The following is a 16,350-nucleotide window of genomic DNA, read 5'->3' as shown; positions in this document are numbered from 1 at the left end:
TCTTGGTCTCTCAGGGATTCCTGGCTCTGAAGGACACCAGGGATGTCCATGCAAGCAGCCCTAGGGAGAGGCCATGTGGCCAGGAAACGGCACCTCCCACCAACAGCCCTGTGAGAGAGCCGGGACTGGATGCTCCAGCACCCACCTATCCCGATGACTGCGTTCCCATCCCAGAGCCCGACTGCAATTCCATGAGAGACCAGAGTCACCCAGCCAAGCTGCTTCCAGATTCTGACCCTCAAAGCTTGTATTAAATGTTCTAAGCCCCTAGTTTTGGAGTAATTTGTCACAGAGCAAGAGGGAGTTGGCCACAAAAATATCTGAAGAGTGCTCCAGACAGGAGGAACAGGCAGCATAAAGGCCGAAAGGCAGGTGATGCTTAGAGTGTTAGGGAAACTGCAAGAGGCCGTGTGGCTGCGGTGAGTTAGTGAGGGAGAGAGTGGTAGGAGAGGAGGTCAGAAAGGTAGCGAGGTCCAGACCGTGTAGGGTTTTGTAGGCTATCCTAAGGTCCTGGTTTTACCTGGTAAGAGAAGTGTGAAGCTACTGAAGGGCTCTGAGCAGTGGAGCAGCACGATGCGATTTATGTTTTACTAGCATCACTTAGTTGGCCAAAGACGTGTGGGGGCAGCAGCGGGGCTCTCGCAGGGATGCAGGAAAAAGACAACGATGGCTCAGACCCGAGTGGCACAGGCAGGTATAGGGGCTGTGGGAATGGCAGGATAGTATGCCTATGCTTGGGAGAAGGAGAGCAGGCTGAGGAAAGGAAACATGGTCATGGGAAAGCTCAAAAAAGAGATGACACCCAAGTACAGTTAGGAAAGTTGAACAGGGGTTTATCGCAAGGACAAGAGAGAAGAGAACACAGAGCAATTGGGCCCAGAGATGTACGGGTAGGAAGCTGTCAATACTTCAATGTGATGAGACTGTGGGTGTATGGGCCAGTGACGGAGGGCCAGGCTGAAGAGCTCAGCAGGACCAAATCATGGATAACCTTGGGTGACGTGCAAGGAATTTTGGTCTTTATCCTATAGGCTATTGAGGACCACTAAAGGACTTTAAGCAAGAGACTGACATAACCGGGTTTCTGTTTCAAAGTGATCACTCTGACATCACCACAAATTCAGCGGCAGGGGCGTGAGTACTGGCCGGGAGGAAAGTGAGGAGGCCGTTGCATGGTCAAACCAAAAATGGAGCAGGGTGGGGCGAATCTTAGACAATGGAAGCTGGAACATAGAAAAACAGCAGATTTAAAAAAACAGTTAACCAGTTAGGCTTTGGAAGTAAAGACAAAGAGAAAATTGGGTAACTCCCACTTTTTCTAAGTTTCTAGCTTAGACAACTGAATGGTATAATTCCCTAAGACAAGGCATATAAGAGGAGAAATAGGTTAGGGGGAGTAGATGATTAATTTTGGGCATGTTGCATGCAACATCCAGGTGGACGTGTCAATCATGCGGGAAGATATCAGGGCCTGAAACTATACAAACTCAGTACTCAGCGGCGCACTCTGACCGCTGACACTGGAGTCGGGATGAGACAGAAGGAGAGTGAAGGGTGAGAGGGTCGAAGACACTACTCAAGGTAACACTAACATTTAAGGGGCGGGTAAAGAGTGGAAAGCCGGCCAAGGAAACCAAGTAGCAGCTGCCTGTGAATGAACCTAACAGGACAACAAGTTTCAGGTTAAAGGACTCTCCGGTGTCTTTGATACAACCCCTAGCTTCCTAAGAACAGCAGCGAAGAACGTTGTTGCGTGATGGATCTCCTCTAGAATCAGGCTGCAGCCAGACAGCAGATGAAGACAGTAACTAAAACTAGACAGTACACAAAGGCCAGGGCTACATTTAGGATGCTGAGTCAAATCAATGTTAACCGTAGTTATATAACTAAAACTGTATAATAGGAATTGGTTAAGGAATTGTACTGGACCGATTAAGTCTGACAGGGCATTCAGAATGCAGTAACAGAAGTGGCTGCTGTGCCCAATACTCTCCTCTGAAGACAGAGAAGAAGAGAACTGCAAAATCTCTACCTCTGTGGAAGCTCCCCTCCCTAAGAAAGCCAACCTCATGTAACTGCCCAGGTTCTGGTGTCAAGGGCTGATTCCTCGCCAGGGGCTGCCAGCTGCAGAGGGCGGGGCTCTATTTTGGGCTGCCCGTCCCCGAGCCCGGCCGCGTCTGGTTTGAGCAGCATGCAGCCCCAGTGACTCACACACCCATGCAAACCGCCTGTGGCTCAGTGGCCTGGCCTCGGAATGCCAGCCTTAGGCCAGCTCCCTCCTCACCCCATTACACTGGGATAAATAAATAAAGAGCCCCGCCAGCAGCCACACAGCCTGATGGCAACCAGATGGAGAAAGAGAGAGAGAGAGAGGCACGGACAGGGCCAGGGGAAGGGACTCCCTCCAGTGGACTGGGCTGAGAGTCGGCTGTGCCAGTCCAGTCATTTTCAAGTTCCCCTTTAACACAGTTCCTACAGCCATGCAATATCGGCCCCCAACTTTTTGATTCATCTCCTACTCCTAAAGGTGACTTTCTGCCCCTGGGCCTAGGAAATGCTCTACATGGGGCTCGTGCCCGCTGTGAGGGTCATTCCAGCAGCCACCCTGCCCACCTGACTTGTATCAACATTGCCAGTGTTCCCCCTCCAGCAGGGCCACCATCCGCTGGTCCCCTTGGGCTCCCTGGAAATGAGAAATCAGAGGCCCTTTGGGGAGGGTGGGGGAAGAGATAAATATGGAGAAGTAACAACCTCTGTCCAATCCTTAAATATTTTTCCTGGCCTTAGTATCCTAGAAACTTCCCTGTCCTACTGCCCCCTGCCCTATCTCTATGGCCTTTTGCCCAGCAATAGCCCCAGTGAGAACCAGAAATAACAGCCCCCGGGCACTGACCGCATGGCCCTCCGACTGCAGTCCTGGCCCCCCTGCGCCTTCATCCCGAGCTCTCGGTCCCTGGTTTGTTTATCTTCCTATGTTGCTTATTTTGATGGCACATCCTTCCAGCTCAGTCTTGAATGACCCCATGACCCTTCTGTGTCCTGTTTGTAGGACCCCAGGCCAGCAGCGTAACTGCAAAGGTGCAGCGGCTGTAAGAAGTTCTGCAGTCCCGCTTGGAAACCTCTCAATTCTCACAGCGACGCAGGACATTCGGCGATCCCAGAGGACGGTGCGGGGATCCCAGAGGTCACAAGAATTGCACATTGTCCTAGCCCTGAACGCTTATCTAATTGGCACGACAACCAAAGTAGCAAAATGAAATCAGGATAATCCTAGACAAGAAGTATAGGAGGTCCCGAACATACCGCTGTAGCTTTAGAACTTTAGGCAAGTCACTGAACTTCTCAGAGGCCCAGTTTCTTAACCTATGAAATAGAAAGTTACCACCACCTATCTCTCAGATCCTTTGCAGATATCATAAAATTCTACAAGTCTGTGTGGCTTGGATGTGATCCACCCAAAGTCTAAAGGACCGGCGGCATTCTTGAAGAAGCTGGTTCCAAAACACTAAGAGCCTTCCCGGACTAGCCCCTGGATTCTATATGCTTTCACATGCAGTTCTGCGGGGCTCCCCCAGCCCCCGGAGCGTGGGAGAGATGAACCTCCAATTTTATAAATGAGAAAACAGGGGCTCTGAGAGAAGGGGTTTACCCAAAGCTGTAAAATAAACCAGGAGCATAGTCGAAGAGCCCAAACATAGGTCTAGCAAGCACCACTGTTATCGACAGGCCACGGTTTTCATACAATCCCCCTGGCATGTATTTATCAACATATTCGTCCACGCACTTCTGGAAAACCTGCCAGTTCTAGCCACTGTGTCCTGTTCAGTGCTGGGGGTATGGAGATGCACTCAGCACAGTCCTTGCCCTCAAGGAATCCGTACATCGGCGGAGGAGAAAGACAGTCTTGCAGACGTACGAGCAGTGATATCACAAAGGGCTAAGTGGTAAAACACGGGAACAAACCAAGGCACCATAGTAGCAAGGATGGAGTGTTATCTTGACACGAGTCCTGGAAGGTCTCCTAAAGAAGCTGAGTGTAGACATTTACAAGTATAAGCCCAGAACACTGAGCATTCTAGATAAAGGGGACAATGTGTACCAAGGCATCAAGGTTAGAGAAAAAGCATTTTTGGTCATTAGAAGTCAATCCATATGGCCGAAGCATGAAGTACACAAAGAAAAATGTCAAGAAACCAAGCTGGAGAGAAATGCAGGCCCTCGATCGGGAAGGGACCCCTCTGCGGAACTGAGAAGAAGCCTTGCGTTGTTTAACGAAGGGGCTGGGGCAGCAACTAGCGTGTCATCTCCAGCCTCTGGTAACCTTGTATCCAAACCCGCAGACAGGAGAAGCTGACAGAAAAAGGGCCTAGGAAATCTACGTTTAATGGTCTCTCTCTCCCCATAAAGACTTGAAACCTGTCCCGCTTCAGGCCTTCACAAATACACGAGTTCCTTCTCCAGAGTTACAGTCGCTTCAATAGCAGATGGACTGTGCCCTCAGCTCGCATTCTTTTGCCCTTAATGTGAAGACCCCAGGCATTCCGGAGTCACTGCTCAGCCGGCGCACAAAGGCAGCACAGAAAGTTCCAGCTCGAGGACACCTGCTTTATGCCTCACTCTGTGAAAAGGACTCATTTTAGGTTCAAAAGCAGTACGAGTCACAGCCCCTGTCTATAAGGAGCTGACACATTAGCCTAGACGATAGAAACATGAAATAACTTCTATATAACATAAGATCATCACAGCATTATTTATTTCCATAATAAAGTGCCAATTTGGGGAACACGCACAATTAGGAAATAGGGCAATAATATTAAGGTACTAGCTGTACAAACCAACAAGTCCCAGAAGAGTTAGAGAAGGAGAAGATCAATATTGACTGGTATTATCAAAGGTCACTATTAATAATGCTCCCCCTGTTTGGCATCTCACCGTTGTTTCTTTTGGCCACGCTCAGTCCTTAGAAGGGAAACCCAGGCAGGAGCTTCTGACAGGCCACAATTATCTGCTCCCCATTCATCCCTTTGCCAGTCCCCTTGTGTAAACATGGTGATTTTCCACAGCCTACCGTGCCCACTAGACAGTCCCCAAATGGCAGCCCTGTGCTTTCCCCCTTCCTCCGCTGTGGGATGCTGGAGGGCCTGGACAAGTAATAATAACTAGCCCCCACCCCCACCCCAGCCCCCACCCCGCTCCATAATCCAGACCTGTGATCAGACCTCAACAAGCAAAACATGGAGCAACTGGGCAACCAAGCTTTCCAAGGTCAGAGAACTCCAAATTAAATACCTAGGTACATGAACAGAGATGTCTTAGGAATTTAATCAGCCCACCTTTGCCTTTTACGGTCTTTCCCCCAACTGCCCATGTACACCTCAAGCTTTACCAGACTCTTTATAGGCGACTTTTTCAGACAAAGAGCTTTCCAACCACGCCAGCAACCTAACACCCGAACACGAGTCACCCCTCGAGCAACTGGAAGAGAAGGAAGTCCAGCCAAGTTGCACGGGAGAAAGGAAATAACAAATACTCTACCTCTACCATAAACTGTTCCAAGAAAGACGCTTCTTCAAACGGCTCTGTCTTCAACCGATCTGTAATAAGAAGGGACACAGAAAAGAAATGTGAGTCTCAGGACAAGCTTCTTACCTGTGGGCTAGAAAAGAAACAGAGCCCAAGACTTCTTGGGAAAGAGCACAGAGATGCAACTCCCAGAGGCGCCCGGTCCCCTGGAAGAAGGGCTGAGAGTATGTGGGCGGCAGGAGGTGGGAGGGTGATCAGCAACCAGCGACAGGTCCACGGTGGCATGTGCTCTCAGGGGTTCTCCCAGCATGACAACAAAGGTCAACTGCATTTTTACTCTGAGGTTAGAGCTCTGCGGCTTCCTGAAGTCCCAAGTTCATGTTGCCCTTGTATAGCTTTGCATAGCTGTTGGCCCCTCTCCAAGTCTCTCTTTGCCATTGCCATTGCCGAGGGCATGTCTGAACTCGGTCACAGCCTCTGCCGGCCAGCTGGGCACCAGCCAGGTCCTTGAGGCAGAGAGAAGCATCGAGTCTCCATTGGGGTCAGGCCCCAGCACCCACCCTCAAGAAAGAACCCCTCTAATATAAATAAAGTCTCCCCCTTTTCTGAGGCACCCTTGGTTACCTGTACCATTCCCCGCACGCCATCTCAAAGAATGCCCTCTCACCTCGGCTCAGTGCGGCCCCGCTCTCCTGGTAGTCCTGGATCTCCAGGTCCTTCATGTGAAGCAGCGTGGCCAGCTCCCTCGCTTGGCACTGCAGGGCCAGGCTCATGCCCATCAGGGGACGAATCAAATGCTGGGAAACCTTTCATGGAAGAGAGAGCGATGAGCCAACAGATACTTACAAAACATTTCCTAACATCGTATCAGTACCTAGACAAATACTGGAGTAAATGTTGTCATAGGGACTTACTGTTTCATAGGCAAGCAATCCGTCTACATGAAATGTAAATAGACATGTCATAATTAAAGAAGTTCATGATTAGAGAAGTTCAAGGATTTTCTCTGGGTCACAGATAAAAAGACGAGAAGAATAAAGAATACTCATGAATACATACCTAGAGTTGTAAAGAGAAGGATGCAATCGGCTTATAAGAGGAAAGTACTATCTCAACTCTCAGCAGAGAATGAGAGACAGAAGCAGAAGATCCAAGTGACCTTCCAGAAAGGAGGGTGTGGCTACAATAGCACGTGCTAGCTGCAGTGTAACAGGAGACAAAAGTCCACAGAAAGTTGAGAGATTTTGAAGTCAAATTTGACCCACACACATTACAGAAGAGCCATTTCAATTTGTTTCCACCAATGTAGCAAAGTCTAAGGTCATTGCCGTAACAGGAGCAAGCCAGTCACGGAGAGGCCAGCCTAGAAGGGAATAAACTAAATAAACTACCAACACACACACACGCCTTGCCCTTAACAGAAGGTAAGAAGGTCACAAGCATAGCCATCCTGCAACGCAGCTAGGATGCTGTTCTCCTATGATAATGTGCAGCCATACAAAATTATCATTTAATTCACCCATGCAAGGATTCTATTAGCCTTGGAAAGATAAAAGCCTTAGCCAAAGAAAATAACTAAAATCAATAACCTATTTGTGGCTCAGGGATGTGACCAGAGTTTCCTTCCCTTCCCTGAAGGGGATGAGCTGAGGAGGCAGTAAGAAGAAATGCCCTAGACCGGAGGTCAGCAGACTTTTTCTGTAAGGGACAGAGAGTCAATATTTTTGATCCTGTGGCCCATACAGTCCCTGTCGCAATACTCAGCTCTGCTCTGGCAGCATGAGAGCAGCCATAGACAACGTGTAATAAACGAGGGTGGCTGGGTTCCAACAAAACTTGACAAAAATAGGCAGCCAGCCAGGGTTGGCCTGCTGACCACAGTACACCAACCCCAGGCCCTGACCTGCAACGGAGCTTGTTTAGACGAGATGGCCCCACAGGCTTGAAGTGAGGAGGTGGCACCGGAGTGCCCTATAAGATGGGCAAGCCAGACTCATCGCAATCAGGGTCTGCGGTCTGCAGACTTTCGTGTTTTTGTTTTCTGTTAATTTTCTAGTAAAACTTACTACTAAAAAACTCCCATTGTACTGTGGCTCACACTGAGAGGAAAAGGAGGTGAGGGGTTCGTGGCAGTGCTGTTTGTACCAGTACCAGGGCCCGAGAAACGCAGGGTCACTGCCCAAAGCGGAAGGTCAGAAATCCAGTCCAGCTCTGGACACCGGCCCCCTTCCATCTCACAGCACACCCCAGCCTGGCACTGTCTGCCAGCTCGGGCCTCAGTACGGACTTGAGCGTCCAGGAAGTACTATTCAGCATGTGGCAGAAGTCCTGCACTGGGAAAATTCATCTGCTCCAGATCCAGCCCTGGGTCCTAGGGATCGTCTGTGGCAACGCTGGCCCTGGTCGAGGTAAATCGGGAAGAAAAACAGGTGAGGACTTGCATGAAAGCACGTCGACGTCTGGTGGGTTGCATGAGAGTAAGCAGTAAGCGTGCCGGCTGAACAAGCAGCACCACCATCCGCTGGGGACAGCCCTCAAGCAACAGAAACTCCTCGAGCCAAGTAACCAGCCTCTCTCTAAGAGGCCACCTTAATAGCAATGTCTTTGAGTGGCAGCAAACGTAACAACATGAAACCTGATGGGAAACAGTCTTTAATCAATGCCATGCCTAATTAAACATGGAGATGCTACACCAGGCACCTGAAATTATCTGTCGGACTCCAGGGTCCCCATAGTAAAAAAAAAAAGGATTTTATCAGTAAATATTTTAACTTCTAAAATATTTCACAGGATTGGGTTACATCACTCTGAATCACTAACTCACTTCAAAGTTAGACGAACACTAACTTAGATCAGTTAATTAGAACAAGGCATTGCGGCTGAAGGAGCACATTTCAAAGCAAATCCAGACACTACAAGGGAAAATCTTGAAATGCTTTTGGAGGGTACGGACACACCTACCCGCCCCCTTCCCTTACAGACAGCAGCATATGAAGAGATGCAGTGCAACGAGTCAGTTCAACAAATACCTACTGTGTGCCTAACGCATGCTTTGACCCTTCAAGGCCTACGCCCTCAAAGAACTCAAGAGTTAAGGAGGCCAGGAAGTGTGGTGGATACAGAAGCAGGAGTTGGCAATCTTCTCCAACGGAAAAGCTATTTATAATTTCCCACCATGTCTCCAGATTTCTCACAGGAATGTTCACAAGTCATAGGCAGGAGAGCAGAATGGCAGTTATCGATCTCAAGATGAATCGAATCAGGTCTAGATAGAGGGAAAATGGTAACAGACTGGGAATTCAGAGACCTAGATTCTCGTTCTGGCTCCGAGAGTACCTAGATGTAAAACTGGCTTAATCCCAAGCATTCTCATGGTCCCAATCTTTTCTACAAAGAAAAAGGATGAAGTTGGAGCATTGGCTCTCAGAGGTCCACTATCATGCTAGGGGTAAGAAATATTACATACGCCCTTTCATCTAACCCTCATAACTCCATAGTAAGGTTGTAACTGGTATTTCTGCTTTACAGATAAAGAAATCAGGACTCATAAAAATTCAGTAGCTTATCCCCAGTAATACAAATAGTCCAAGCGGCGAAGCTGGGCTATAAATTCAGGCCTGCTGGCTCCAAAGCCCGTGCTCTTTGCTCTTTCTTAAAAACAAACGAACAAAAAAACCCTTTGCATGCGAGTCCTGGGAATTACAAATTGGCCAAAGAGGTGAGAAATTTGAAAGTCAAACTACGGAATATTACATGAGACCAGGACAGCCGCGAGAGCCCCGTGGGTGCCCATTTTAAAGCTGGGCTCACGGGCACAGGCATGGGCTCCACGCTCGTCACGATGAACCAGATGAACGGGCCTGGCCCCTACGGGGTCACGCCCTGTAGGCTGAACGAAAGGATACCATGTTTGGATTTGTCATGTGTGGACAACAGTGTAGAGAAGCTAAAACTGACACATTTTTTATGTAAAGTTTTCCTATCCTTTCATTTTTAATAAACTTTGGAAATCCAAAAGATAAAAAGAATTACATAAAAAAAATGGGTAAACAACAACCAAAAGGACTCCATTCGGTACTAGACAGAATACACAGTGGCGAGGAGAAGAAGAAGAGAGAACTTGGCCAGGAGTGGAAACGGGCTCGGTGTTGGGAAGCAGAGACCTGAAGCTTTATATATTCCATAATATCTTACAGAGACTGAAGAACTATTCACATATGCTGTAGAGGGTGTAGGGAGAGAGGTACTCTCCTACTCTCCTGTGTGAAAAGTAGGAGTTAAACTGTGTAATCTCTCTGGAAGACAGTCTGGCATTATGTTAGCAATATTAAAGATGCAGCTTATTCCTCATTCAGCTATTCCACTTCTAGTAATTGTTACACATGGAAAAGTAAATGCAAGGATGTTCACTATACATAACAGCAAAAGAATGGGAACAACTTAGCTGTGTACCAGCAGCATATTGATCACATACATGTTGATATCTTCATTAAATGAAACACTATGGTGTCGTTAAAAATATTAAGGCAGGTCTTCTGAATGTATTGGAATGAATAGTTTCTAAGTTCTGGAAGTAAGAGAAAAAAGCAAGGTAATGAACAGTGTGAATAGTGTGCTGCCATTTGTGAAAACACATACATACACCCAGATAATATTTGAGTATGCACAAACATACATATATATGTACCTAGATGTAGCTTACTTTAAGAACTCACAAGAGGTTGATATCAGTTGTTGCTTTAGAGAAGGAAAATGAGGGACTGGCAAAGGGAGTAGAAAGGCCTATTTTTTCACTGCCTACTCTTAAATATTTGAACTATTTGTCTTTTGCAATGAATTACTCATTTAAAACAATTAAATAAAAACTATTCCCTGGCTGGTGTAGTTCAGTGGATTGAGCACGGGCTGGGAACCAAAGTGTCCCAGGTTCGATTCCCAGCCAGGGTACATTCCTGAGTTGCAGGCCCCCAGCAACCGCACATTAATGTTTCTCTCTCTCTCTCCCTCTCTCTCTCTCTCTCTCCCCCTCCCCCTCCCTCCCTTCCCTCTCTAAAAATAAATAAATAAAAAATAAAATCTTTAAAAAAAAAAAACTATCACGAGAACGAGTAACACACACAAATTATGACTGTGTGACCTCACAGACATACGCATAAGCTTGAAATAGTGCCCGCCTACACCCTTGCCAACGTCCACGGGCTCGCACTTTTTCCCTATAAAGCTTCCTGGGGTCCAGGGATTTTCCTGGGACAGCATTCTTCTTGTAAGAATGATGATTCTGTTTTACATGAAAGTACAATCACTATCGGTTGTTCAGCGCTCACTCACTCCCACAGCCGGCCGAGACTCACTGCGCTCTGAATGCTGCTGCCTCTTTCGGGCTGTGGCTCCCCGGTTACAGGGACGTGTCTAGAATAGTGTTTAGTATTTGTTCCTTTTTTAAATTTTCTTTTTATTGTTGTTCAGTTACCATTGTCCCACATTTCCCCCCACTGCTCTCCCCTTCCCTGCCCCCCAGTTTTTTCTTTACATATTATTTTCAATGATAATGTCATTATTCTTTTGAAAGAAAAGAAAAAAACTATTAGAGCTCATCAGCCTCCACGGGGAACTGCCCTCCCAATGTCACTTCTAAGTTTCTTTTTGTTTTTCTCCTAAATTTCTAGGGCGCTGTGATGCAAAATGAGACTAGCCATTATTTATTTGTACTTCCCAAAGGTGACCCAAATGTTTTGGTCTCAGAACAAGCATTCTTGAGGGAACAGTGCCCCCTGGTGTCACTTAGAAAGAGTTACAGGGGTTTTGAACAAAATAGGTAAATTCTGTATGTAAAGCAAGGACGGAAAATTTCACAAGAAATTCAATTAAAATCAACAAATATGAGTGACTATTACCTGCTAAGCACTGTTTACGGGCCTGAGGAATTCAGAGTTAAATGAAATGTAGTCCTCCAAGCACTCAAGTCTAGCTCCACCGGGTTCCAGATCGAGAAGGAACACCAGAGAAGAGTTTCTCAAAAGGCACTTTGTCCCACCCACTCTGCCGAAGCCAGAGCTCCACATCACCCCTGGGGGACTAAAGAAGGGAGGTAGGAAATGACGCCCACTCGTCAGATCCCTTTGCTGAGAAACCTGACCCTCAGGTCTTGCATAGAAGACCCCCCTCCAATAGTGCAACTGAAATAAGCTGTTATTACAGAAGTGCAGAAGAGACCAGCAGCAGCAATGCCTACACACTAATTCTTAATGTCCATTCTCAACTAACAAATTTGTTTAATTTTTTTAGTTTTTATGTATTTATTCTTACAGAGAGGGGAAGAGAGGAAGAAAGAGAGGGACGGAAACATTGATGGGTGAAGGGAACATCTATCTGCTGCTTCTCCCCCATCCCCACCCAGGGACCTGGCCCGCGACCCAGGCACGTGCCCTGACCAAGAATCCAACCAGTGACCTTCCGATGTGTGGGATGACACCCAACCCACTGAGCCACACCAGTCAGGGCTCAACTACCAAATTTCTAGAAAAAGCTGCTGGGGCCTAGAAAGCTACAAGTGATCAAAGGACAGTGTTCCCCTAGTCCCTGAAAATGGGCTCTCAGCTCAGACCCATCTGCAAGTCAGATTCCAGCCCATTCATGCATAAGCTGGAGGACTTTGGACAAATTACATTCAATGTCAGTTTTCTACTCTGAAAAGCAGGGAACATAACACTTATCTTGCAGGACAATTGTGAGGCTTAAATGATGAAATACTGTTCAGAAAGAGACCTAACCCTGGCACATACTCTACCCTGTTGCCAGAGTGATACCGATCAAGTACAAATTGAACCATGTTAAGCCCCAGGTTAAAGTTTTTCAATGAACCCCTGTTGCCCTTGGGATAAAATCCAGACTCACTAGAACCCTTCACGATCTGGCCACTGCCTACCTTATTGCTCTCAATTCCCTGCAGTCACAAAGTCCCCTGCCCTTGCCCTACACTAAAATACTTCCAAGCCTCTCAAAATGCACCCTTGCCTAGAATGACCTCTTTATTTTCCCCCAGTTAGTTCCTGCTCATCTTCAAAACTCAGCTTAGAAACTCTCTCTCCAAGATTTGTTGGATCCTAAATCACCCTGGGCTTACCTCAACCAAAGAACTTGCCATCCTCTACCCTGCCGCCTGCCTGTGTCCTCACTGGATTACAAACTCCAGGAACAGGCCACGGTGCCTTAGATCTGGACACCCAACAACTGGCCCACAGTAGGTGCTTAATAAATGCTGAATAGAGTGATGAATAAAGGCACCCAGTAGAGTATGCAGACTCCAACTCTGCTCCCTTTGCAAGGAAAGGATGGACCAGTCAAGAATCCTCTTTGCCTTCTGTCTAGACAAGGAGAGTTTTCTAATTAGAGAATTTCAAATGTAGTTTCAAAAAATAAGAGCACCTAAAGCTTCTTTTCAAAGCTGCTAGCAGCCCCCTTCTCTACCCCAGAGTTGAATTTTCCTTACCAGGGAAGGGCTAGCTGGGATGCAGTGGAAAGTCCAGCAGAAGGGGAGACCGGAGAGCTCACTCCGCACCCGCAGTATCAGTGCCTCCGCCACGTGATCACAGGAGAAGGTAGCTTTTCCAGGGCAATCCATGTCCCTCAACAGTGGGCGAAGCAGATCATCCAGATGACTGAGGAAAGCCTCAGGGGGGGCAGTCAGGCGCTTGTTCAGCTCCTGAGGAGACAGCAGGGGTTGTACAGAGTGAGGGTCCTGAAAGGAAACTGACTCCTCCATAAATAACAGCAAAGGAAAACTTGGGTTAACATGAAGCCACTGAGCGTGAGAAAAGAGATCAGCTGGCCTACTTCACAATTCTGCCTTGTACCGTATGCAGTGTGCGCACACACACACACACACACACACTTGTGGAAAGATCCCAGGGCTATAGGTAAAAGTGCAGGACATTAACTGGAATTGTCTCAACCTGATTCAACCTTCCTTGCAACTGACCGGCCAGCAAGCTGGTTGGTGTTAATGTCCCCTGACCTTCACCGGGAAAGACATTACAGCCATGACCACAACACAGCATTACTTCTCTTTGCACATACCTTGGCTCGCTGGCTGACCACACTGGCATCCACCTGTTCGTGCCACACCTCTTGAAGATCTGAAACCAGCAAGGCATAGCCCTGCTTAGTAATATAAGCTTTAGCCAGGAGAGAGTTCTCAGCAAGCTGTAGCCGAGCCCATGGCTGCATCAACAGGCCTTGCTCCAGTTCCTCCATGCGCAAGAGAGTCTGAATTTAGCAAAGTGTCCAAGGGCACTACAGGCCTGTGGGGGCGGGGGAAGAGACCATCAGACAGTTGAATAAGTCTAATGAAATTCCTCCCTGCTAAAACAGGAGGCATGGATTTACACTCCACCCCATTCAGTCCCCCCACCTCCCCACCCCCCAAGTACACACCCAACTGAACACCCATCTTAGTACCTCTTGGCCCCTAAAACTCTGTTTAAAATTTTGAGGGATTTTTTTTCCATATTAAGTTCCTAGGGGGGCATAAAACATCTCTTTCTCCTATAGCGTTTAAGCCTCAGCATACTGGTGTCAGTATCTCTGCTTTCTAATAATTTAACTTAATTTGGAAACCATTCTTGTTGCATATTTATCACATTCCTAAGAAATATGTCAATGCTGTCCTTTCCCAGAATTTCTCGAAGAGAAGTGGTTCTTGTCTTATAAAACATCATAAATCATAAGTTTCATCAGAGGAAATTCAAGTTATTTGATCATTATCTAAAAACAAAACTCTGGAAGGTTTCAGAATTTCAAATATATGTGCATATTCCCTAAACACATATATATTCCATAAGTATATATAATATGACAAATATAACATAAAGATATAAATATAAAAATTAATAATAAATATAAAACAATGTAGAATATGTTCCCTAAGACAGATTTTTTTTTAGAGAAAGGAGAAGGGAGGCAGAAAGAGAGGGAGAGTCACACCGATGTGAGAGGGAATTGCCTCTTGTGCACACCCTCTTGTACCGTATGCAGTGTGCACACACACACACACACACACACTTGTGGAAAGATCCCAGGGCTATAGGTAAAAGTGCAGGACATTACCTCTTGTGCACGCCCCTTGTGCCTCTTGTGCACGCCCACAACCCAGGCATGTGCCCTGACCGGGAACTGAACTGGCAACCTTTTGCTCTGAGGAATGATACCCAACCAACTGAGCCACACCAGTCAGGGCCCTGAGACAGATTCTGAATCTAGAGTGTATGCATGTGGACCCTCTGGAACTACATGCAACATTTGTGTGCACATGCCTATCCTCGTTTGGGGAGAAGTCTGCAGCTACTGCCAGTTCTCCAAGGGATCCATGACACACAGACAGAGAGCTCACAAACACGGCGTGCAGAGCAAACAGGAAAGCCCAAATTCCATCTCAAGAAGAACCTGCGAGACTAAGAATCACGCACCCGAGGCAGAGTACACCACGGAGGTGGAGATGACGAACTAACGGCCACTGCACTCGTCCCGCACACCCCCACCCCAAGGCGCTGCCGCCATCAATGACACCTGCCCGGCTGCGCATCCTGGAACTACTGGAAACTAACTTTTCCACTTCAACAACTCGATTTGCCGTCTTAACTTAGTAGACGTTCAGTAACTACAGCTACTTGACATGAAATTTTATTTTCCTGTGGATTTAAGAAAAGGGGGGAGGTGTTACAATTTCCTTCATTACTTCAGTATATAAAAACAAAGGGAAGTAGAGGGTCATCTCAGACTAAAGAAAATTCCTTGGACTTCATTCACAAAGTTAACAAGGTTTGCTCCTCCAGTCACTTCCATCTCAGTCTAAGCCATCAGTCCTCCAACCGTCACCTCGTTTTTGAAGTGTGGTCTTGTAACAGAACCTAATTCATGTAGTCAGCAGACAGGTGAACTGTAAATACACATTGTGACTTTTATTTGCAGCAGACTCAAAACCCTATGTTTGGAGAATGGCACATCAGTCACGTTTCCTCCCATGCTCTTTCTATCAGAAGAGACCTTGGAACGGATGGGCTACTCCTCACTGCACCAGGTTCCACATTGCCAAAGGCCACAAACGCAGGTGAAGTCGCCAAGCCCCTCTCTCCCTACTAGCGCTGCCTACTAGCATTCTGATCGCCAAAATCGGGTTGATCATCCTAACCGGTCACTTCAGAAAGCCCTAACTCAAGACTGTATGGATGTGTACGTTGGAGGGAGGGGGCGGCCGTATTGGGTGCGGGGTAGGAGTTTAAAGCGTAGGTAGGGTTAATAGGTCACATAGAAAGGTCTGAAATATCCAGCGTCAGGCCTGGGGTCAGCTGCCCACCACACACGTCCTGTTCTGAGTCTCAGGCCTCTCCATCCACCTTTTTCTTTTTTCCTTCAAGACTGCCTTTAACCTCCACAATTTTTTTTTAAGATTTTATTTATATATTTTTTAGAGAGGGGAAGGGAGAACGAGGGAGGGAAACATGAATGAGCGGTTGCCTCTCACGCGCCCCCTACTGGGGACCTGGCCCATAACCCAGGCATGTGCAACCCGCGGATCCACACCAGCCGGGGCCCTTTATTATTCTTGAATGAAGTTGGGGTGCGCTGAGGGCCAACAGCGAGGTGGGGTCACCTGAGAGCCCGGCTGTGCACTAAGCCTCGCTGCCCAGCCGCCAGGCGCTGTCTCCACGCAGTTCCTCCGCCATCCAGCAGAGTGGCAGCAAGGCCCCAGCCACCCTCCCGGCTGGACCACGCCTTGTCCTTCTGGGAGGATCGAGCCCTACCTTTACCACAGCCCCACCCCAAGAGCCC

The 16,350-nt window shown here is 47.5% G+C and overlaps 1 protein-coding gene across 2 annotated transcripts in view; it reads right to left on the bottom strand.

The window, feature by feature from the left end:
- Nucleotides 1-16,350, bottom strand: part of NHEJ1 (non-homologous end joining factor 1) — a 77,275-nt gene that overhangs the window by 60,343 nt on the left and 582 nt on the right. Inside the window, exons 2-5 of one of the 2 annotated variants that reach the window (XM_036022838.1) lie at nt 13,600-13,823; nt 13,013-13,225; nt 6,191-6,329; nt 5,536-5,594 (exon numbers count right to left, since the gene is read on the bottom strand). In XM_036022838.1, the coding sequence (XP_035878731.1) occupies nt 5,536-5,594; nt 6,191-6,329; nt 13,013-13,225; nt 13,600-13,776 (588 nt within the window). In that variant the 5' untranslated portion in view covers nt 13,777-13,823. Of the gene's footprint in view, nt 1-5,535; nt 5,595-6,190; nt 6,330-13,012; nt 13,226-13,599; nt 13,824-16,350 lie in introns of those variants that run through there. The other variant, XM_028509949.2, reaches the window with a different exon arrangement.

Source organism: Phyllostomus discolor, chromosome 4 (assembly GCF_004126475.2).
Source record: "Phyllostomus discolor isolate MPI-MPIP mPhyDis1 chromosome 4, mPhyDis1.pri.v3, whole genome shotgun sequence".
Classification (NCBI taxonomy): Eukaryota; Metazoa; Chordata; class Mammalia; order Chiroptera; family Phyllostomidae; genus Phyllostomus; species Phyllostomus discolor.
The sequence above is the reverse complement of the archived record's forward strand: the minus strand, read 5'-3'. Positions and strand labels throughout refer to the sequence as shown.